At 35.7% G+C, this 25396-nt stretch overlaps 1 protein-coding gene across 2 annotated transcripts in view; it reads left to right on the top strand.

The window, feature by feature from the left end:
* The window catches only part of BCAP29 (B-cell receptor-associated protein 29), a 38603-nt gene extending 13848 nt beyond the window's left edge, over positions 1-24755 (top strand). For both annotated transcript variants that reach the window (XM_012720721.1, XM_012720720.1), the window contains exons 6-8: positions 12-117; positions 19196-19296; positions 24646-24755. In XM_012720721.1, the coding sequence (XP_012576175.1) occupies positions 12-117; positions 19196-19296; positions 24646-24681 (243 nt within the window). In that variant the 3' untranslated portion in view covers positions 24682-24755. The remainder of the gene's footprint in view (positions 1-11; positions 118-19195; positions 19297-24645) is intronic.
* Positions 24756-25396: the final 641 nt, after the last annotated feature.

Genomic DNA, 25396 nt, shown 5'->3' on the forward strand with positions numbered 1-25396 from the left:
TTTTGTGACAGCTTTTAAAAGGAAAGAGCAAGGAAGAGAATATTTTGGAAATAGAAAATAAAAAGCTAGTAGAAGACAAGGAAAAACTGAAAACTGAGTTAAAGAAGACTTCAGATGGTAACTTTGTGTGCATGTACAAATGTAGAAAGTATAATGGGGTGTTTTATGCTGTTGCACTTCACTGTTTTCCCTAAAACAATACTAATGGCTAAATGTTCTTCTAGCCAAAATACCAAGAGTGACCTATTTATAAGTTTCTGATCAAATATGAAGATTTAAACATTGTTTCAGCCAAGAAAAACAAGCCCTGTTACACAGAAAAACACGTAGGTGTTTCAGATCTGTGTTGTAAATACAGATGTTTCTGCCTTAGCAAAAGAGCTATGTTCCTGAAAAGTTGGTTATAAAAAAAAACACATATCTGGAAAACTAATCACATTTTTCCTTCATAGTTTATTGCTTCTGTCAAAGAAACAAATTGTGCTGGAGGAGAGGGGTTCAGAAATACGGGGGACAGTTTGGTTACAAGGAAATGAATTGCTTGTCTCAAGTCCTAATTTTTCCTACTGGATATAAAGAAAGAGTGCCTTGAAAAAAATGGATGGTCATAGAGTAGGCTACAATCTGAAAATCTGCATGCCTTATTTCCACATACATTGCAATGAGAGCATGGAGCAAAGCATCCTAAATCTATTTCCCTGAAAGGCATCCATTTTGTGCTTTTTTTTTTTGTCTTAAAAGTCACTCTGATAGTATTTTTTTTCTCTTAGTCAAAGAGCAAATGACTATTTTCTTACCACTGAAAAGTATATAGGTACTCTAAGGCCTATGATGAGGCAGGAAATTCTTTTTTATTTTTTTTAAAGATTTATTTATGCATACAAGAACTGTGTACAGGCCAGAGATGTGGGTAATGGGTGTTGAGAGAATTCACCAAAGACAGAGTGGGGAGCAGAACAGATATATGTATTGAAATGCACTGCTAAGGGGAGCAGTGGGTGGGACAGGAGAGGTCTGCTGCCACATGTAGGTCACCTCCCTGCTCAGGGATTGAATTCATGCTGCAGTGACTGCAGATAACTTCAATAGTGCTGAGACTTAACCCTTTACCTCCCATAACCTCCCACCAGGGTGGCCCCTAGGCTGGAAACTCTTGAGTACAAGTTTGTGGCTTGACCTTTGGGCATGTTCCTGCATATAATAGATTCTCCTTAGTGTTAGTCAGACACAGGGGATCTCTCAGCTAGTTAGAGTTGGGATAGTGATAGAGGAATAGAACTTCTCCAGTTTCAGCTTACTTTTGTTAGTAGTAAATTAGAGAATATGCAGTGACTGAATCAAGGGCCTACTTTATGCCATTTGTTAAGTTTAGATTTTTTAGTAGTTTTCTGTATAAAAGTTCCCTGCAGGGATACTTGCTGTTAGTATCTACTTATACCATTTGGATAGGATTTACTTTAAGATGTATTTGAATATGAGATGGATAGCCTGAAAAGAAAAGCTAATTGTGTAAAAAGGAAAAACAAGAATCTATAGAATATTTCATGTAATATACAATTCTTTAGTTAATTTTTATGTAAAATGAAAAAGAAGATTGCTTATAGGCAGTAAAATAAAAAAAAAAAAAAAGGGGGAAGTTACTCCATGGTGATGCAGTGGGTGAAAGCACTGCACTATGAAGCTCTCAGAAGCCATTGCAGCATGAGTTCAGTCCCTGTTCCCCCTCTCTGTCTCTGGTGAATCCTCTCACCCACCACACCTCTGGCCTGTACACCATTTCTGTAAGCATAAATAAATAAATAAATAAATAAATGTTACTCTTCTAAACAAGGTGGTATGTTACATGGTTGGTAGAGCATATCCCAAAATTAAAAACTTTGTCATAGTTGCCTCTTCTGTAATTCCAGAAGAATTTGAAACATGATCAAGACATTTTAATATTTATATGAAAATAAATGTTAATCACCTATCTTACTCATTTCAGAAAAAAAAAAAAAGCCATGTTCTGTTTTTATCCACCATAAAATATTGCTGCTAATCCTTTTGAAGAATGTAAGGGACTATTCCCAAAATACTTTTAATTAGTTAAACACTTTTTTCAAAATTTTATTGTTTTTTTTTTCCCCCTTATCTGCTAAGGATCCCTCTTCTAGTGTTGTAGGCAGTAGGGCACAAAAATAAAAGCCAGACCATAAGTTGTACTGCTTACTATCTCTCTCTTTACTCTGGTCAATATAGTTTCTTTTCTGTGCAAAATTCCTACTTCTGGGGTATTTGACCTTTGATTTTATAAGTCTAAGATATGTATCTCTATACTCTATATTATTTTAGCTTAATGAAAGGAATCCAACATTTTTTACAGATAACTCAGATATTTGAATAAGGTGAACTCTTTGATAATATAGACATTGTGTATTTTACTTTGATAACAAGAGATTCCAGCCTCTTGTGTTTGAAGTGTAGACTGCAAAGGTGGTTTCAAAGTGAATCAGTGTTGAGGTAAAAACAGATTTTACCTGTTTGAGTATGTCCTGTTTGGTTCCTGCAAGGTGTGTAATATGAACACATTTCTTCTTGCCCAAAGTTATTATTTCAGATAACATTATTAATGACCTTGAGAAGAGCAGGGTTCCATTTCTAAAGGCAGATGACCTTTGCTATGTTCTCTTTACCCATATCAGCTATATTCATTAAGGCTAGAGCTAAGAAATCACATAAATTAACAGGATAAGATTTGGATGGATTTAGTTCAATGCCTTATAAATAATACAATTCAGATATTCCCTGATTTCTAAAAATTGAGGGTACTAAAGCTGAAAGTACTTAAGAAGGGCTTCAGAAAGTTCATTTTTATTTGAAAGTGGAATAAAATAGCAATGTAGAAGACAGCCTGCTTTCTTATGAACTTGATGTTTCTAAAGTGAAATTTACTCCAAAGTGTATTAGTAGAAGGCTGGCTGAAGCTTTGGTAGAATGTGAGGCACTTTCGCACATGCAGGTGTGAAGTTATATGCCCCAAATTCTACAGTTACATAAACTAATGACAAAGCAATTTTTAAAAAGTGTTTTATTAGTGGAAATAAAGCATTGACAAGAATGTTTCCTTAAGTTCGTTAGCTCCAACTTAAATGGAAAAACAGCTACGGAATTGGGAAGGTGGTATACAAAGACAGGTACTATGCTCATTCTGTCAGAAGTACCAAACTCTAAAACTGCCAGCTCCTGTTTTGACCAGAGTTTGGAAATTACCTGCGCTTCAGTGCAGTGATATGACCCTACTGATCCAAAAGAGAGTTTGCATTTCCCAGAGCACCTAACTTACACTCAAGCCTAGCTTATTCATGTGTAAGGACCTGTTCTGTCATTTTTCATGATCTGTTTAACAATAATTCTGGTAAAGCAGTGTGTAGAGTAATTGGGAAAGGGCACTACCATGAAAAATAAGAACTTAAGCTTTGAAGACTTTACAAATCTCACAAGCTCTTACAATAAAAATAGACCTTGTGTGTAGTGGAAAATCCTGTGATGTCCAAGGCAATTGAATGGACACTTCTAGGTTAGTTTATTCTTATAAAGAAATATCACCTCTGTTTTTAATCTTATAACTGGAGAAAGTATATGCCACCCAGTCATGCATTTATCCATACAGTGGTAAAAGTAAATAGACTTTCACAGCAATTAAAATGTATATGGAAATATCTCCTCTACATTCCTTTAGGAGCAAGAATATATCTATAATATGCTACATTTACATTTAAAAAGGAGTTCTCAGGGATATCAACCTTATAATAAAGGTTGAATAGCAAAATAATTCTTCTGCATGAAAGTTAAAAGAGAAGGAAAAAATGACAAAAAGTGATTGAGGGCAATTCCTTTACCCTGCCTTTACCTTTGTTCCCTCCTTCTTTCCTTCCTCCTTCTGTCAGCAATTCTTAAAACATTTCAAATGATTTATTCACTGTAAGATCATTAATATGGCACATAATTAAACTGCTCTTGAAACACATACTGTTGAGATAAAGTAAATTTTTAACATTACCTAAGCAAAGTATATATGAACAGAACAAAAACTGAGTGGAAAGCCCTATTGTGTGTCCCTAAGATTTGAACCAGAAAACAGTAACTTCTAGTCCTACTTATCCTTACAGTTGATAATTGAACTCTCTTTTTGGATAAATGCTTTTCTATCACTATGGCCTGCCTTGAAAAGAACTAGTATTTTCTTTTATGGATGAAATTTGCTACATTTGAGGAGGAAAATTATAGGGGAATAACTGTTCTATGTACCTGTAGCCCTAAATTCCTGCTTCTTAAGTCTTAAGGCTTAAGAAGATACAAACGTTTTATACAAATTTAAAACTGTAGGAATTCCAATTCTTTATAAAGGAACTAACTGTCCAGAAGCCAGAAAGACTAGGGAAGGCAGTAACTTAAGATAGCAATTCAAGTATACTTTATATATCACTAACAATATCAATAAGCATAGCCGATGCTACCTTGAAGGAAAACTCAAGAAGGCTATTAAAGTAAGAGAAAACTATCTTTTCCTTAAGGAGTTTATAGGCCAGACAGGTGGGTCCAAAGTAATATATATAAAATGACAGGAATTCATTTCCCCCACTGTATGATACATTAGTCAGTTTTTCCAAAAATAAGTAAAACAAAGAATAGAGCATATTCAGTGCATACTGAATAAAGCAATGAGTGTTCCAAATTATAAAAATGGCATCAAGTCAGTTCTCTAAACATACTGATGGTCATATAGACTGGCAGAAAAATGAGTAAATAGCATTACTGTGTAAAGTGAAAAGAGCAAAGTATATAGCATATCCCAAATGCCATATAAAAATGACATTATCATAATGAGAAGAACAAATTATACAATAGTTGTCAGAACTTGTTGTGTCATCATAGGATGCAATGAAATGTAAAGCTTAACATTGAGAGGTCAGTTGATAGAGCCCCTAGGAGATTAGAGGAAGTGATTAGTTAGAATCCCTTGGTATCCTTCCTTACTGATTGTTCCCTGCTGTATATGCATGCTCTGCAAAGGTCTTCATGATACTTTTTTTTGAAGATTTATTTATGCATACAAGAACTGGGGTAAAGGCCACAGGTATACAGGACTTGAGTGAATTCACCAGAGACAGAGTGGGGAACAGAACAGGGAGATGTACCGAAATACACTGCTGAAGGAGCAGCAGACAAGACAGGAGAGGTCTGCACCATGTGGGGTCACCTTCCTCGCCAGAGATTGAACTAACACTGCAGTGGCTGGGAAGCTTCACAACATTGTGCTTTACCCTTTTGTACCACCAGGGAGGCGCCCTCCCCCCCCCCCCCCCGTTATACTTTTATAATGAGCTTGTTGCCTTGTGTTAGGGTTATGTTTACTACCAAGTGAGGTACAACTCACTTTCAATTAGGAAAAAATGTATCATAATATTTATTAATAGTGGTTATCTTTGATATGTGAAGATTTTTTTCTTGCATTTAAATTGTTTTCTATAATGACTTTTTTTTAATTTGTGCAGTGAAAAGGTTAGATTTTTTTGTTTAATTTTTAAAAATCCAAATATTTAGGTAATCTAAGGTGGTAGTTTTTTGTCTTGAATTTTCTGATTAACTACTCTCAACTTTGAGAGTTAATACTAAATATTAGAAGTTGTTTAACCTTACTTTAGTTAGATGAAATACAGTTTCATCTGTAAAATTCAAAGTGTAAAAATATAGTGGGTAGTTTCACTGAAGCTTTTTATGTCACAGATTGCTATAAAATGAGAAAATGGATTAGTAAGCCTTTAATGCATACTTATATGGCTCCAAGTAATATAATTATGTAAAACTGACCATGAGCAGTTTTTATTGTTGACCTTTTAATTAAAATTACATCTATTTTTTCATGAGAAAAAACCCTTTAACTTCCTTCTTAAGTTCAGCAGGTGGTTAATTAGACCATATTCCTCCCATTAGAAAAATGTTTCCTACAGGCTTAGAATCATCAGGACAGGACCTGGCATGTTTTATCCATCTGTTAGCTCACATAGCAAATGTGTTAAATGTAATACTGGCCGAAATCTTAAATGTTTAACTCCCATTGGTGGGACAATAGAGGGCCTGTGCCATTTCTCATTAGTGTTGTTATATGGTTACTTGTTTAGAGCATCTGTTGAAATGATGATATGGAATAATAAAGCGATGATATGGAATAATAAAACTTTGTAAGAAAGGAAAAATGGTGTGAGTAAAGAAATCAGCATATACAAATATTATATATTACAAATGCTATACAAATAGAATACAAATTAATTAAGGAAGTAAAAAATGCTACTCAATTTCTGGCCCTGATAGAGTACAAAGTAGTCACTGTAATATTTAAATAATGTACCTAACTTTTTACTCCATTTATATTTTTTCAAGGTTTTATGTATACATAATCTTAAAAGTCAAGTAGCACTGAAAGTCTTCTAGTGAAGACTTCTGAGGCCTATCCTCAGAAACAACTACATTTAGTTATTCTGATATTCACCCTCAGATTTCAGTGTGTGGAATATTTTCTGTGACTTTCTTATATGGAAGAGAAGAACTCAGCTTTCTTACCTTACCCAGCACTTCATGCATATTTCCCATTCCCCTGTCCTTCCAGTATAAGCAGGTGTTCAGCCTTAGAAATTTGAAGGCGGTGCTTCATTATCTTCTGGCCACCTTTGTTTCCATTGACATAATCAAGTCATTCCAGCCTCTGATCCTTTTTTAATATGATCTGTTTTGTTTTGTCTTTATTTTATTTTGCCTTTTAGAAATCTGTGGAGCCCTCTGTCTCTATCCAGGGTTCTGAAAGTTATTTGGGAAAGAGTTTAGGAGGCAGTCAGAATTCATTAGATTTGGAGAATGAGTAAAAGTAGAAATTTAGGATGAGTCCAGGTTTCTAATTTGATTGACTGATTAGATGATGCCTTTAACCAAGATGGCACAAAGAAAGGGTAGAGGAGAATTATTTGGGAGAGGGGAAGCAGAAAGATGAGTTTGGTTATAAATATGCTAAGTCCCATCAACATATCCTAGTAAGAATTCCTAAAGAACAGTTGGAAATATGGTAGTGAAACTTGGAAAAAAGTAGTCTCTTGATATAGTCAAATGTGTTATATATATCGTCCTGCTAGTTAAAGTGTTGATGGGAGTGTCAAGGAAGACTTGTATTGTGGGGGAAGAAACATAAAACACAGGACTTTGGAACATGACAGTAATTGAAAATTAGTCTAAAGAGAGTCATCAGAAATTTTACCTGATAACTCTAGTCATTTAATATTCAGTTGTTTAATTAGTAGTAAAGATTCCCGAGATTCCTCTTTCTGTGTGTATTAAAAACCATCAAGTCCATTAATGATCTAGTTACTGATAACACAAAGTGTCCTATGGAATTGTAGGATTTTCTTCTAAAATGTTATTAAATGGAAGATAACTTGAAATTGCAGAGCAAAAGCAGAGTTACCAGAAACATGACTAATGGGAGTTGGAGGAAGTTAGGATCTGCGGAAGTTGAAACTTGGGAAGCAAGTGCTGTTGCTCAACTATGCTATTTTCTCTCTCTCTCTCTCGGCTGATTTCCTCCACCTCATCCTCCTTCAAGGAAACCCAACAGTCTTTTCTTGAATTCTTCCCTCCCCATCTGGTTTCACTGTATTTCTCCATTTTAAGTAAGAAATTGCTCTCAGAGGTAAATAACCCAACACTTTTTTGATGTTTGTCTGTCAGTAAGTTTTCACAAAGTGATTTTCACTGAAAACATTCAGTCCTCAGCCCTCTACAGTCAATCAATAGCATATTCTGCTGCTTCACAGGATGTCACTACCGTGTTTGTAAAGCAAATACTCCTCAGCAACTTTTACAGGGTCAGTTCCTAGAATTTGGGATTCTGAAGAGGGTCATGTGTTTCTGGAGGATTGTATATTAAAGGAATTTTAGCAAAAAGGAGTCTTTGCTTGATTCCATTTATAAACTTTTACTTGGACCTGCCCTGTGGAAAATACTGTGCTGGAGCCTCTCAGGGATAGTTACATAGTCAACTCAGTTTTTACAATTACCTGCTTAAGAAAATACATATTCACTGATAAAAATATAAGACAAAGAATGATAAAAGCCAAAGTAAAGGTATCATACAAAGAACTGTGGTAACATAGAGGGAAGAGAGATTAGTCCTAACTACCATAGTTGAGTAAAAATTCTTGAGAGAAATGTTATTTGAGCTAAGTCCAGGGCTTGAGAGGGACTTTAGAAAACAGAGACGGGCCATGAGTGTCTTCACCTCCCCTGAGGAACACACCCAAGCCAATAAAGATACGTTACAGTGCCTAAGTATGTGTTTTATGGCAGGCCAGAGTAGCAGTAATGAGACTGGCAAGAAAGCTGAAAAGATTTTGGGGGCCATGAGTACCATGCATGAAGTTCCAAATTTATTCTTAAGTAGAGAGACAGCAGCAGATTTTTAGCAAGAAAATGTAAAGCCAAAAACAATCCTTTGCCAAATAATTTGTGGACAGAGATTTAGATTAGAATAAAATAACTCTCAAGTGTTTAAATCACTTTATGTAGAAATTTGCTTGCACAGTTTGATGAAAGATTCTGAACACATCTAGTATTTGGGAATGTGGTATTTAAAGTTATGTAGACTTGATTTGAGATTGACTTTCATTTATTAGCCTCTGTATGATTTTGGAGAAGTTCCTTAGTCTAAGCTGTAATTCTTCATGGAGTCATTGTATACGTAAAGTCCAATACCTGTTATGTTCAAACTTAACTCATTTCTAGGCATTAGTATCATCATCTCCACCAGATAACTTTCCAAGTTAAATAAGGAATGGCTGAAACAAAAATGAAATTTGGACTTTAACTTTCCACACAAAAGAATCCTGTCAAAACTGATAAAACATTTTCCTCAAGTTTAGGGAAATATTTCTGGCACTATCTTACTTCCCACAATCCAAATATTGCATTTTCCTCAAGTTTAGGGATATATTTCTGGCACTATCTTACTTCCCACAATCCAAATATTGCATTTTTAGAAACAGAGATGACTTAATGAAAAATAAAGTCACACTGAGGGTAAAAATCTCTGATAAGCTTCTAAATTGAAAAAAAAGTAAAGACCTCTGAAAGCCCAACAATAATAAACTAAGTAAGAGTCCTGGGCTTCAGTTGTTTACTTGCTAATTAAGTTCTAGGGTTGATTTATTTATTTATTTTTTAAGGGTAATAATGGTAATGTTCTGTGGGTAGCTTGGAAATATACCAGTTGGGCCATGATGTTTAAATTATTACCTGGTGTTTTAAAGTGATGAATACCAGTAAAATGATTTTTTTTTTCTTTAGAAGCTGGGACATGAGTTATAGCTTTAAAGGTTGCCTGATGAGAATATTTCCATGTGAAATCTAACAGACTGTCAAATGAGATTATCTAAAACTGACAGCCATATTCTCCAAATGATCCCTCTTTGTTTGGTTCCAAACTCAGTCACTATTGAAATGGATAAAAAGCAACAACTAGGAAAATAAACTGGAACATTAAAGAGAAAAATACTTTTCTTATTGAACATTTTCTAACTGCATAGCCTTTGTTGTATATATAAGAAAAATTGTTAGAAACAAAATGAAAATCTTTTCTTAAGAGGTCATAAATTTTTTAGTATAATGTGAACCCTACTCTCATGTTTTGGTAACTTAATTTGTAGGGCATTTGGTAAATTTATAATCTAAGAGACACAAAACTTACAAATATTTAGAACAGGGATCAGAAAACTGATCTACACATCAAATTCATTTTGTGCTTTGTTTTTATAAATTAAATTTTACAGGAACAAGGCCGTGCTCATTAGCTGGCTTTTTTTCTATGACTGCAGAGTTAAGTAGACTGGACAGAATTTTCATGGCACAGGAAACTGAAAATATTTAATAGATGCCCTTCAAAAATTGTTTGCTGATCCTTATTTAGTAAAAACATGTCTTCAGATGAAACAAAAGTACCTTTCTCAGTGTGAGCTAAGCTAACAGATTTGTTTCCGCTGGCAATATTGTTATAAAATTTTCTGTGTACCTCAGTGTTTGATGATCATTGAGCAAATAATTTAATAAGTGTATATATATTTATGTATAGGAAAACTAGTTTTTTGTTTAGAATCAAAGTGTTGATTCTAATCCTCAAATATGATGGATTGGTAATTCTTTTAGATTCCATGTGTTGCTTCTGCTTACATAAGAGATTGCTTTATAAAACAAATGTTTCAAAGAAGTTTATATAACCTATACTAACCCAGTGCTTTGCCTGAAACATATATCTTAATTTTTATGTGCAAAGCCAGAATATTAATGTTTTATAATGTTTCTTTGCTAAGTAACAGAGTCTAATTTGTTCTCTTAAAATATATTATTATTACTTAGCTACCTAACTGTTATTAATGACGGGTGTTTATGCATTTATTGATGTTTCTTTCTCCAACAGCACATCTAGTAAAGCTGATTTTACTAAATTAGAAAATCAGTTCCCTGGTCAAGAGTACCAGTAACCTTTATAAGAATCAGCATACCTTGAGTTTTTGTCTTTTCTAAAATCCTAAAGCACTTTACCCATTCATATTTCTAGTACTTGGAAAGTACAGGCAGTTACTAGTATACCCAGGGGTATATAGGTAGAACATTGAGTCACAAACAAAGCAATTTACATTGCATGTGAAAAGTAGAGCAGTGTTTTATTAATTAATGTTTACTTTGTAATGTAATTATGCATTCTTTTGCCACTCCAGAAATGCCTACTCTTGCTCTTGCAGAGCAAGCATGTCCCTGTTTATTCTCTCTGCCATTAATTCAGTTTCTTCACTTTGCCACCAGAACAGTTTTTCAACATCATAGACTGGTCATGCCTCTTCACTATTTCTCACTTTGTATTTCCTGTCACCTTCACAGCTCTTCATAATAGCACACATGGTCCTCTATAGCTTTGTCTCCCACCTCTGTCCACTCCAAATTGTATATTCCTACTTTTTTTAAACACCCTGTTCATAGATTCCCAGAGAGGCATCTTGTTATTTTGCACCTCTGCCCAAGACTGCTTATCTGTCTGCCTGTCATGCCCTTCTTCATTCATCTTGGTAACATATACTCATCCTATAACATTAAAGCATCCTGAAACTTCCTTAAGATTAGGTTGAGTAGTCTCATTCTGGGCCTCCATAATCCTACATGGTTACTTGACACAGAGCACACTGTATATATTATCATTCTTATTAGACTTAAATTCCTGTGAAGTAAAGAATTGCATTTAAGTCAACTCTGTCCCCTGCATGCATCTCATATTCCAGACCTGTATATAATAGATACTAATAAATCTCTCCTGGGACACCGATGTGGGTGCTCTCTTCTTTCTTTACACAGTGTAGATTTCATGACTTAACGTTATTATGTTCTTGCAAACTACTTATCTCCATCTCCCTTCCCCCAGCACTGCACCCCTTCCATTTCCACACCTCTGCTCTCCTAAGGATCTAGTCCTGGTAATGGTCTATTCACTAACCTAGTGTCAGCACCTAAACATTTCAGCATTGCTAAAGAGACCACTTGTTTTAAGTAAATGGTCACTAAATTCAAATTACTCTCAACATTACATGATAGTCGGTTATATTTCTTAAAATCTTCGCTTTTCCATTCTCCAGGACTATTTAAGACCTTCCATCTCACTTCTAAATTTTAAGGTAGCCCTACTTTATTAGATTCAAAGAACCAGTCAGACAAAAATTTCATCTTTATACTATCAAACTGCCATCCTCCCCACAACTAGGCTCAAACTTCTGCCTGTTCTTGGGTTACAGTGGATTAAGTTCAGTCTCTTCTCTAGTTCTAGTCTCTTCACTCTCCTCAAGGACTTTGTTTCTGCAATTATTTCTACATGTCCTATCATCCTATAAATATCCTGTTAGGATCTTTCATGCAAAAACTACCCTTCACCCTCTATCCCTCTATCCCTCTTTCTATGCTCTAATTCATACCAGAACTTCTGTTATTTCACTCAGTCACAATTTCAAACTAAAGGAAAGGTGCAAGAATAAGGGGGGGTGGGGAAGTCCCTTATACTTTTCTCAGTTACCCAAATGCTAACATTCTCTATTCACATTGTCCTTTTTCTCATTCTCTTCATGTTTTGTGTACTTACTACTTTGCTGTTTTATAAATAATGACCTTCTAAATTTCCTATTCTATCTATATTTGTCAGGTGTCATTATGTTGTAAGGACGAATTTTCCTGTGTCTTCAGTTATTTCTTTAATATGTTCTGTACAGTGAGCATCATAGTTCATTGTTCAGATGGTCTCAGGGTTGACCATGGAAGTCTTTCAAGCAGTGGCCTCCTCTGTTTTTGTTATGCACCATTCTGTAAGCACTTTCTTGTAGAATACAATTTGTACAAACTCTCCTTGTGCTTTTCCACCGCCAGCCATTGAATCAACCAATGAACTTTGATTTCATTAAATGGAAAATGGCTTTTAGAAAATAAGATCTGGACCCTAGATGTGTTCATTACTACTAGGGTGTCATAATTTCTAGGCCCTTTCAACAGAATCAGTAGTAACTTAAGTTTCACCTTACCACTTGGTTGGTCATTATTTTTTTTTTCAGTACCTTCCTACTCTACCAGAGAATGAGTTTTGTAACAATAAAGACCCTTGCCATCTTTTCATTGTATTCCTCAGCTCTTACAAAACTATAGAAAGCACAGTAGATGTTCCTTAAGCTGTTGAATGGATAGGTGAATAGAGAACTCTCTTATCTTAGGGTAGATTCATCTGCACTATAACTCATCTTTTTGTAGTCATAAGCAATAAGAATCTTTAGAAAAACTCAGGTGTCTTGAACTCTTGGCAATTAGAGAGTAGGAAAAAAAGTATTTCCCTTCTCATATTCTTGATGAAAACATCAAAGATTTATCATTGCTGGTAAGGACTTTAACTACAGTCCTCTATTTGTTGTACATATTGACCTTTGTGTGTGATTTCACAAAAACTATTTTTGTGCACCATAGTTCTGGATATTTTTTAGGTTATAACCCATTTTCCCTCAATTCCCCTTTTAAGTAACAATCTTATAGGATGTATGCAGATAGATTGTTTCTTATGCTTTATTCTTGAATTATACTAACTCTCCATGCTACCTTATTTGAGTATCTGCTTTCCTTTATCTGTTTCCTCACTGCCTACTCACTGCCTTTTACTTTGATTCTTGTTTTTTAATACATATTATGTCACTATAATATATCATTTTAAAGCAGCAGAAAATTTAATGTTAAAGAAAATTTCAGTTATTTTTTTAGCTAAAGCAAAGCAATTTGGGGTTGGGTCATATTTGTTAGGTTCTTACTTCCAGTCTAGTGAATTGTTTTGTTTTGTTCCCATTGTATTTTTTAAAAATAAAAACCTTTTAAAAATAAAAACAGTTTAGACTTACTGAAAAACTGGCAAAACAGTACAGAGAATTTCCATATATCCCATTCTCATTTTCCCCTAATATTAGTCTACTTTAATATCAGTTATTGACTACAACTAATCAGCCAATATCAGTTCATTATTATTGACTAAAGACCATACTTTATAATTTTCACCTAATGTCTTTTTCTGTTCTAGATCTCTCAGATCACAACTGCTAATAGTCTTATCTCCTTAGATTCCTCTTGATTGTAATTTGTCAGACTTCGCCTATTTTTTATTTACCTTGACAGTTTTGAGAAATACTGGTTGAATATTTTGTAGACTGCTCCTTCTTTGGAATTTGCATTTTTTTATCATGAGTAAATTGAGGTTAGTTATGGGACTTTAAAGGAAAGTACCAGAGAGAAAGTGCCATTTTCATCATATATATCAAAAGTACAATCTAATAACAGGATTTACCACTGTTGACGTCGACTGTACTTGCCTGGTGGGTAGTATTTATCAGATTCCTCTCTTGTACACTGACACTTCTTATGTCCTCTTTCTAAGGAAATTCACTTAAGAACTGTGAGTTATGCTGCACTTTCTTCAAGGGTTGAGTGTCTACATAAATTGTTTGGAACCCTACAGCACAGATTTATCCATTCTCCCTGTCTGTTTATTAATGTCAGTACGGATTCATCTATTTACGCTCTGGGTTATCATCTAATGCTGTTTTGTTGTGATGCTCAGGCTGTTCCAGCTTTGGCCATTTGGAATCTTCAGTTAGATTGTGTCCCTTTGACATTATCTTCATCATTGTGAAATTTTTTTTTTCATTTTTTGAGTATTTCCTTATTTTCTGATAGTACACAATGCTCCAGATTTATCCTGCCTTGTTCCTAGAATCAGTATTTAAGTTTTGTGGTGTTTTTTTTTTTTTAACTGCATTGGCATCTGGGATACTCTTAATATTCGTTTGGTATTTGTTTTTAATACTGGTATATTCTAAGATATTTGTAACACAATTATTTTTATCAAAATATCTCAAAAAAGGTGTTTTTTTCCCTCATCCTCTAAACTATTCTGATTATTTTGGGTTTTGATTAGATGATGATTTCAGGTGAAATTAAGATTCCCATAATGTGACTGATGACCCCTCGTTGTTTACCTGAAATCTATCATATATTCAGGGAAAAAAGTGTTTCCATACAAGTGAATTAATTTTTCAGATGCTTAAAGTTCACACTTTTTAAAAAAAGATTTTATTTATTTTTATGTGAAAAGCTGGGAATTAGGCCAGAAGTGTGGGGGTGAGATGATTCACCAGAGAGAGTGGGGAGCAGAACAGGCAGCTCTACCAAATTATACTGCTGAGGGGAGCAGCAAGTGAGACAGGAGAGGTCTACTGTGCCATGTGGGTCTCCTCCCTGGCCAGGGATCAAATTCGTGCTGCAGCCACGATTGCTTCAGAGTGCTGTGACTTAACCCCTTGTGACAGCAGAGAGGCCCTAAACTCAACTTTTTTTAAAATCCACTATTTCCTTCCTTTAAGAAGCATATTTGAAGCACCAACCTTGTGTTGTTAGGCACTGTGCTGACTGCTCTGAACTGAGAGAGAAAACAAAACTATTTCTTCAGCAGGCCAGAGTCTAGTGAGACTTAATATTTCAGAATGTAAGTGCTATTATAACGTTGAGCTTAAGATGCACTAGAAATCCAGAGTAGAAATCAAGGACAATTTCCTAACATTGCAAATGACTATTGGCCAGATGAAATGGAGAGAACAAATAAAGCAAGAAGTTAAGGAGACAGGCATAGATATTTTAACAAGGCTAGCAGCATGTATCTGAAAGAATATTGTCGTTTTTTTTTTTCATATATAATAGTTTATTTTTACATATTTTTGTGCATTTTTCCATCTCAGTTGCAATCCCCTTGGGTTTCCCATCACCAAATTACCCTTGTGCCATCACCATAGTTTAGAGTATTTCCTTCCCCCCACTGTTTTTGATCCCATTCTCCACTCCACACCCACAAAATGTCTCTGGTATATAGCTGTTCATCATTATCATTATTTCATTATTTTCTCGCCTGTTATGTTATATTCCTGCTATGAGAGAACCATCTGGTATTTTTCCTTTTCTTTCTGGCTTATTTCACTAAATATGATCTTTTCCATCTCCATCCATGTTGCTGCAAAAGACATGTGGTTTTTTTTTTTTTGCTGTATAATATTCCATTGTGTATATGTACCACATCTTTTTAATCCAGTCATCCATTTTGGGCATTTGGGCTGTTTCCATGTCTTTCCAATTGTGAATAAAGCAGCAATAAACATGAGGGTGCAGGTATCTTTTTGAATCAGTGTTTTTGTGTCTTTTGGATAGATACCTAGGAGTGGGATTACTGGGTCATTGGGAAGCTCCATGTTTAGCAGTTTGAGGAACCTCCAAACAGTTTTCCATAGTGGTTGTACTAGTTTGCATTCCCACCAGCAGTGCAGGAGAGTTCCTTTTTCTCCACATCCTCACCAACATTTGTTGTTGCTAATTGTTTTAAGATGTGCCATTCTCACTGTGGTGAGGTATTTCATTGTGGTTTTAATTTGCATCTCCCTTATTACGAGTGATGTTGAACATTTTTTCATATGCTTGTTGGCCATCTGCATTTCCTTTTGAAGAAGTGTCTTTTTAGCTTTACTGCCCATTTTTTGATGGGGTTGTTTATTTTTGTTGTTTCATCAGTTCTCCGTATATTTTTGTGATCAATCCTTTACCACTAGTTTTGTGTGAGAAAATTTTTTTCCCACTCAGTAGGTGTCTGTTTGTTTTTTGTGACGTCTCTTTTGCTGTACAGAAGCTCTTTAACTTGATGTAGTCCCATCTATTTATCCTTGCCTTCACTACCATGGCATTGGTTGCTGTATCTTTAAAGAAGTTGCTGAAGTGTATGTCGTGTAGTGTTTGGCCCATCTTTGCTTCCAGGTGTTTATGGTTTCCATTTTTATGTCTAATTCTTTAATCTACTTCAAGTTGATTTTTGTGTATGGTGAGAGGTAATGATCTAGTTTCATTTTTTTGCATGTAGCTTCCCAGTTTTCCCAGCAAGAATATGGTACTTTTTGAAGTGTACTACAAATTACTCAGTGTGCATAAAAAGAAAGATGGAAACAGTGGTGAGAGTAAACAGTAGAACTAGTATCTATCATGAAAGGTTTTAAATGCCATGCTTCTATGTTAACGTTTTGTTAGCAAATTTAGAGGGTTTTTAGGTAGATGAGCAAATTACTTTAACTGTACTGTGGATGATCGTAGAGGAAAAGCTTTCAGTCTTTTCCCGTTGAGTACGTACTGTTAACTGTAGAATTGTCATATGTGGCCTTCATTATGTTGAGGTACACTTTTTTGAGTTTACCATAAATGGATATTGAATCTTATCAGATGCTTTTGGTGATTGTTTTTCCTTTTGTTTATATGCTGAATTAAATTGATTGATTTGCATATGTTCATCTAACCTTGCACTCCCTGGGATAAAACCAACATAATTGTGGTATAGGATCCTTACAATTAAGTAAAATGTAAAGCTCAGTTTCTCAATTATACAGATGACATTTAGGGCCACAAGTAGTTACTGACTACCATATTGGACAACACAGATGCAGAACATGTATTGGGCAACACAGGTTTTAGTACAACAGGGAAAGGTTAATTTGACAACATTGTCTAGAAATTCCTTACAAAGAGCACTTTTGTTGGTAGTATCTTACATACTTATATACATAAATGTCCACATGACTTCTGAAGAAGAAAGGCAATCAAATTGTTTACAAGTAGAACCTATAATTTCAGTACATTGTGCCAGAAAATTTAACTTTTAAAATTATAAATCCCACTTTCTTTCCCAAAACTCCTATCCCCAAAATTTACAACTTCAGAAATTCTAGAGGCTGCATATGTAGATTGTGTGCAGCACTAGTTAAGGACTCACAGAATCTCTCCAGTCCATCAAGTGCTACTCTTCCCTTCTACATATGTGTTCATTATCATCTTTTCAATATGGTCCTTCAGTGTTTGTCACATATTTTCTTTTTAAAATTTTCATCTAATCTACTGGCTTAGACTGTATCTCCTTGGTACACAGAGCCATATTGACAGATAGTTATTTTTTGTATCCTGAGATTAAGCCATAAGTGCCACTTATACACAGACTCATATTTTTCAACTTTTGTATAAGAAAATTTATTCTTAAAGGAATAGTTTAGTGAGAATAATATTTTTTTCTCCTGCAGTTCTTTCAAAAGCAGACCCTTCTTAGAAATTCTGTTTTATGCTGCCTGAGTCCACATTGAGCCAGGGGGGATGTTCAGGATCATCCTGTAACATCTTGTGCCAGAAAGTAAAATACTCCAAAATGATGGAGACATGTAATAGGAGCTAGACTGAATGGGATTCCCACTTGCCAAATCTGGGAGAAACTTGAACATCAAAATAAATTTGTAATGAACTATAAATCATTGAAAAAAAAATAGAAACTGTTGAACTCACATTGATATGGACAGACAGATAGATTGAATGATGAATAGATGACAGTAGAGGAAAAAGGAAGGCTCTTTATAGTAGAATGCTGACTGATAAATGTGGACTTAATAGTGATGTGGGAATACCATTTTTCACCCATCATTATAAAGATGTTTTGAGCAAGAAGATCAATGGCTGCTAAGTGTAAAGGGAAAGTTTTGACAAGGAGCAGAGAATTTATATCATCTTAATTGTCTTCCCACACATTACTTCTTACTTAAAAGGAGGAATATAACTATGAAGTGGAAAAGCCAGTGAGAGGAGATGGGCCTATAGATGTGATACCTTAGGTGACATTCAGAATCACGTATGTCAGTGACATGCATAATCAGAATTTAATCATGGAGATATATCAGATACAACCAAATTGGAAAACATCCTATTTTAAACAAAAAGTCTGTATTTTACAAATGTCTGTGTCATGAAAGATGGGGGAGAGGTAGGCATGAGAAGACTGAGGGACTAATCTAGATTAAAGGAACCTAAAGACACATGACAACTAAATGCTAATTTGTGATCTGGATATGTGGGTGGTAGATGCTGATGTTAAATTTCTTATTTGGTGATTGTGTTATTGTTATGTTAAATAATAACAATGCTCTGAAGAAGTAAGCAGTGAAATATTAAGTGGGTTTGATGTCTGAAACTTTCTCAAATGGTTCAAGAAAATTACGTTTGTGTGTGTGTGTGTGTGTGTGTGTGTGTGTGTGTGTGTGTGTGTAGAGTGACAGGATATAACAACAAATGTACCGTGATATTAACAGTTGGTGAAGTTGAATAAAAGCTACACAGGAGATACCTGTTAAATCTTGCAACTTCTATACAAATCTGACATTATCTCAAAGTAAAAATTTTAAAATTCAGGCTTGCCCTTGTGACACAATGGTTAAAGCACCACATTATGAAGTTCTCAGAAGCCACTGCAGCACGAGTTTGATCCCCAGCCAGGAAGCTGACCCACGTGGTACGGCAGACCTCTTTTGACCTGCCTGCTGCTACCCTCAGCAGTATACTTTGTCAATCTTCCTGTTCTGCTCCCCACTCTGTCCTCTGTCTCTGTTGAATCCTCTCACCCACCACATCTCTGACCTGTACCCCAGTTCTGTAAGCATAAATAAATAAATCCTTAAAATTAAAAAAAAATTTAATTCAATCTGATGTTTTCTAGCTCTTTCTAAGGCTCAAGGTGACGTGATGACAATCAAGATGCAGTCAGAGAGACTTTCAAAGGAATATGACCGACTTCTAAAAGAATATTCAAAACTTCAGGTGGGTAACCTTCACTTAATGGGCCCAAGTATTTTGAAATAGCAGTTATCTAACTCAATTGTGGGATATTTGTCCTTCCAAAATCAAGAAGATGTATTAATTCTGGCTTTGTTAAATGATAAACAAAAGCAGATATTCACCTGGGTGGTGAAAAGATTAGAACATCGCATGAAAATATAAGATAATTGTAACAAAGAATTACTGACATGCTAACATACAGTATTTTAGTTAGGTTGACATTTTAAGTGAAATAATGGAATGACAATAATTGCAGCTTTAAAAACAGGACTGGTTCTGGAAAAAATTTAGTTTAGTCATTTGGAATATTTGCCATAGTCATGCCAAAATAAAGCCCAAAATTGAAGTTCCCCCATCATACTACTCTAATTCCACTACCTCAAATATATTACCACAAGGCCTTTGTCACTCAAATATATGATTTAGGATCTCCCTGGGGGCACAAGGGATTATTTCTCAGCACTGTTAAGCTATCAGCAACCACTGTGGTACAAGTTCCACCCCCAGCCAGGGAGCTGACCCACATAGCACAGCAGACGTCTCCTGTCTTGCCCACTGCTCCCCTCAGCAGTGTACTTCAGCCTACCTGTTATGCTCCCCACTTTGACTCTAGTGAAACCTTATCTTTAAAAAATGCACACACACATATATATGGAAACAATGTATTTAACTTCTTGGTAAAGCCACAAAGTCAGGTCTTTTCAGTTTTCTGCCTTTTCCGGCTGCCAACCCTGAGCTGAGTTGACATCCCAGCCAACCCCGAGTTGAGTTGACATCCCAGCCATACTTTCCGCAAATGTAAGAAGACAGAGGAGAAACCATTCCACAGGTAGCCGTATCCCTCCCACTCCCAAGATGGAGCGTGTATGCACTTCTGCCTTCAAGGTAGTCTTGTCCTCAGGATTTGGCAGACTTTTGATTAGAGTTTGTTATTGTTTTAAAAAGCAATAACAGCTCTACACTTAGTTGACTATATCAGACCTAGTCCCAGGACTCGTTCCTTTGTATCTTTTTTTCCCCTTTATATCTTCATGGTCACTGTATATCGAGGGTCTGGCACTGTGCCTGACATAAGATAGACAAGCAGGTGCTACATTCTGGTCAACAGAGCTGGAATAACATTAACTCTTATACTAGCTTTGTCCCATACAGGTTATATCTCCCCTCTAGGACTTACTTTCTTCTCTGTAAAATGGAAATAATAATACCTTGCATTCTAGTTGCTGAGTGGGCTAAAGGTTTTACCAAATAATTGCTTATTCTAAATCATCCACTTTGACCTTAATGTAGAAACAGTCAGGAAGCAATTTAAAATGCTTTGTAATCTTGTATTCCAGGTAAGTTGCATGTGTGATTTAACTAACCTATTTTGACAATAGCAAGAAGAAGGGCACCCCAGAAAAAGCAGATGCCCTGTATGCTCTCAGCCCCAGGACACTGAGCGGTCAGTTCACATGTTCAGCACCTTCCCTAAAATAGGGATCCTGAAGTTGCCAATTTCATCATGGCAGAATGAGCGTTACTCTACAGCATCCTTCAAAATCCACTATGAGAACTGAAAACATTTCAGAAGCCTCTAGCCTACTAATAGAACTTTTTTTCTTCCTACTTGTGAAATCAGGGTATATTCAGTAAGTATGAGAATCCACACCAGTGCACTCTGCCAGGATTTCAGCAATGTTTAGATCCCTGAATAGAGAAATGAAAATATTCCCCAGTTTTTTTATAACCAGTGGTCACTGCAGAATGCCATTGCTGTAGCAGCTAATGATTCATTTGATCCCTGAAGTTAGATTCCCTCAACCCACTTCCTTTCCTGCCAAAAACCTTCAGCTTGGAGTATATGAATTCTTGTCAGGAGGTGTAAGTAGCTTTTATGAGTAATTTCTTCTCAGAAAAGTAGTAGTAATACCTGTTTCTTTGACAAATAGTCCATATCAGGTATGCAAAGCACCAGGCTGAGAGTTATGCCTTGTTCACTGGAATACTTAGACCTTGATCTAATTCTGCTTGTAACCAGGCTTTTGAAATATTTAGTAGATAACAATTATTGAGCACACACTATATAAATTAAGCACTTGGCTAATGGTTTCGTATATGTTACTGTATTTGCTCTCCTCTACAGCAAACTCATTTTAAATTAACCTATAAATTAGAATACTTCAAGACCATATTTGTGGAGAGGAATATAAGATCCAGAGCTGTTATTATAATATATCCAAAATCACTGAACTAGAAAATGGTAACTTTCAAAGTGAGGAAATCCTTTTCCAGTGCCTCCATCATTAACTGCTGTGGTCTTTGACCTGCGCTGGTCAGTGTACTGTGTATTCGGGAATCTAGTCGCTTCCTGCTTCTGCTTTATTCCCTATCTCAGGGAGATAGGGCCCAGGGCAGCCTTCCTTGCTCCCTGGCTTCTGGTCAGGCATGGCCCATGGGAGGCAAAAGGAAGCATAAGATAGGAGGAAAGGGAAAGTCAAGGATTTCTCCTCCTCTTTCTGCTTTATGTGGCATCTGCAGAGAGCCCTCTCTCTTTTTGTGGGCAACTTCCACGTGGTCCCAACTCCTGGAATCCATAAATTATTTCTTCCCTTTTCCTCCTGCTCAAGGAATAGTGTGGGTTTCTGTGTTGCTGATTCCCAAGGTTCCTTACCACCATTTTGATGTGCTCTCATCACCTATAAAACCGATTCCCTGTACATCAAAAACAGTGGGGGGAGGGAAGTGCATTGGCCTGTGGTGTTGGCACACGGGTGATTTGGTTATGGGAAGCCCACAGGCATTACAACTGAGATGGAAAAGGCACAAAATGATGTAAAAATAAACATATTATTTAAAAAAATTAATGAAAAAAAAAAACCTGATTCCTGTAATAAATACCTGTTCAATGGAAAAAACAGCCAACTGTGTTTTCTGAACCTTGAGTGAATCATTTGATATCCATGCACCTTTGGTTCCTTCATTAAAGAGGATTATAATGCCTTATGAGCATTAAATCAGCTTCTGTTTGAGAAAACACTTTAAATGATTTTTAGACAAGAAAAAGCTGCATCACCATTAAATGCTAGTAGTTATTTCTAACTGGACACATTATTTTCTCCACTCACCTATCTACCCCTTCTCCATCTTTGTTCCATATGAGATTTAGGTGTCATTAGTTGAGGCCAGTGTCTTTAAAAGTAATTCTCACTTTGACATTCACCTTCTGAAATCTATGTGAGAAGCAAAAGATTGCTTTAGGCTGCCTAACTATAAAAATATATATCAAATTCTCCAAAAATTTTAACTCTTGTCAAAACAAGCCTTAGTAGTGAATCATATTCTAAAATTCTTTGGGATACTTAGCTTTTTCATAGATGACTTACTGTAAATAATAGAGGGCTACTAAAATATTAAGGAAACAAATATGGACAAGGGAAAAACTGGGTTCTTTACAGCTAATAAATCTCACTTTGCATCTTTGGAATTCCCCATCTGACCCCCTCCCTGTTAGAGACACTAAGTAAATATTAGAAAATAGTCCCTTTAATATTTATTTAGTGTCTATAACAGGGAGGGGACTATATGGGGAAACCCAAGCCCATTTAAATGATGTAAAGTGAGATTTAGTTAATGGGAAAGAACCAAGTATGTAGCTTTGGGGGGAGCTTCCCTGGTGGCTCAAGGGTTAAGTCTCAGCATTGTGAAGCTACTGCAGCACAAGTTTGGTCCCTGCCAAGGAGCTGACCCACGTGGTACAGCAGACCTCTCCTGTCTCACCTGCTGCTCCTCTCAGCAGTTTATTTAAGTAGATCTGCCTGTCCTGCTCCCCACTGTGTCTAGTGAATCCACTCTTCTACTGCCCACCACTGGTCCACAATCTAGAGCTTGTATGCATAAATAAATCTTTTTAAAAAATAAAATATGTAGTTTTTGCCTTTCCTTGTTTGCCCTAGTTCTCTTTTAGAAGAAAAGAAACAGAAATAACTAAAGGGTTATTTGCAGCACAACCATCACCACATGTAAGCTTTTACTTTTTATTTTGGGAAATCACCCTTCTTCACTTAAGGCACTTGTCCAGAATAACAGCTCCATTAAAGCTGTGATTTTTATCTAAAGTAAGAAATGCATAAACATGTAAAAGTTGTACCTTATCATCTAAAATGCCTCTTCTAGTCCTGTCTTCTGATTTGGTTGCTTAAAGTTAGGTACTAAAGTTGCTCTAGAAGCATTAAGACGTGGTCTGAACAAGCACCTAAAGAACTGCCTGTTTGCAAAGAATAGCTCTACAATCCATTTTAGGAGTTTTTCCCCTTAGTGTTGACTTTTGCTTCCTTATTGCAAATAATCTCTTGCGGTTAACTTCTATTTCACTTTCCTGTTGTTTTTAAGTGATGTATTGGGTTGTCAGAAAAGTCGCACTTTTTCTATGTGTGTGTGTTTTTTTAAAGATTTATGCATACAGAACTGGGGTACAGGCCAGAGGTACAGGGGTGTGAAAGGAATCACCAGAGACAGAATAAGGAGCAGAATAGGCCGACTGATGAAGTGCACTGCTGAGGGAAGCAGCAGGTGGGTCAGGAGAAATCTGCTGTGCCATGAGGGTCACTTCCCAGGGGTTAGGAGAGATAGAACCCCTGCTGAAGTGGCTTTAGCTTAGTGCTGTGCTTTAACCCACTGCACCACCAGGGAGGGCCCTTTTTCTGTGTTTTTACTACAACAATGTATTATGATTTTTCCAACAACCCAGTATTACAGTCTTCTATATAATATGGTCAGTAAAGAGTAAAATTTGAAAAACTACATCTATTGGTAAATAGCTGAGGGATTAAAAAAAAAAAGCACATCCCATCTGGGTAGTATGGCCTTTCCTTGCCAAAAAAGTTTTAAATGGGTTTACAAGAAGAGAAGAGAATTTTAGAAATTTTTTGCCCTTGTGTTAACCTGTGAAACAAAAGCAAAGCAGGGGAGAAAATGAATTTGTTATTTTTGCCCTGCTACATTTTTTATATAGTGGCTAGGTGGAATAGAACAGGCAGATCCACTGAGGGGAATAATGGGCAAGACAAGAGAGGTCTGCTGGGCCATGTGGGGTTTTCTCCTTGGCTGGGGATCAAGCTCATGCCGGTGGTTGCTTATAGCTTGATAGCACTAAATTTAACCCCTTTGCCACCAGGAAGGTCCAAACTTTGTAGCTTTTTAAAGTTAGACTTAACCCATATTTTCACATTTGATTATTTTTGTAATTAATAATTATACAGAGAAAAGAGAATGTTTTACAAAAGTCCTTGTCATATCTGTAAATCTGTTCCTCTTTGTTTTAACTGTCTGCATCAAATGTTTTCTTTATAGGATCATTCAGGAAAAAGTAGTAAGAAAGACCTGTGAAGTTTATGAAAGAAGATTGTGGTACAACGTGTCAAGATGATAAATATGTTATCATGTTACCCCATAGAGAATTTAAAATTAGAAAATTTAAAATTCAGTTCAGAAAAATGCACTATGACCAGTTGATAATTTTTCAGTGCCACACATAGGCTGTATCATAATGGCATTATAATAATATGCAATGATGTTTCAAATATGTCATAAAGTTTGTATTACAGCTCTTAAGAAAAGTATAAGCATGGTAAACATCTATTGTCATACTGATAGGAACACATGTATACAGTGGCTATTTACAAATAAAAGGAAAAATTTACTAGCCAATTACATCCAAAATAGGATTTTTATTTTTTAAATTGCATGGAACCATTTTTGGCTTAAAAGCTTTGATGTGTTTCCAGTAATAATATATTCTAGTTATTCAGATGATGATAGTAATGAATGAACTTGAAATAGTATTTAGTTTTAGCAGATTTTCCACAGAGATTAAATGTGGATAAATGATCAGAATCAGCCACTATATTTATAGGAAAGGGTCAGATAAAACAAAGCAGTGACCCTTTGTTTTAAGCCTGATGATGCTATGGTTTTACACTCATAAGACAGCTATATTGATAATTATATTTTTGTTACTATTCTTCTACACCTGTTCAACTGTTTTTGTTGGCATTTATATTAATATATAGTTGGTAAGTATTCTACCTTTTCAGGTTCATCT

This window comes from Condylura cristata, unplaced genomic scaffold (genome assembly GCF_000260355.1).
Source record: "Condylura cristata isolate star-nosed mole 26May11 unplaced genomic scaffold, ConCri1.0 scaffold00005, whole genome shotgun sequence".
Taxonomy (NCBI): domain Eukaryota; kingdom Metazoa; phylum Chordata; class Mammalia; order Eulipotyphla; family Talpidae; genus Condylura; species Condylura cristata.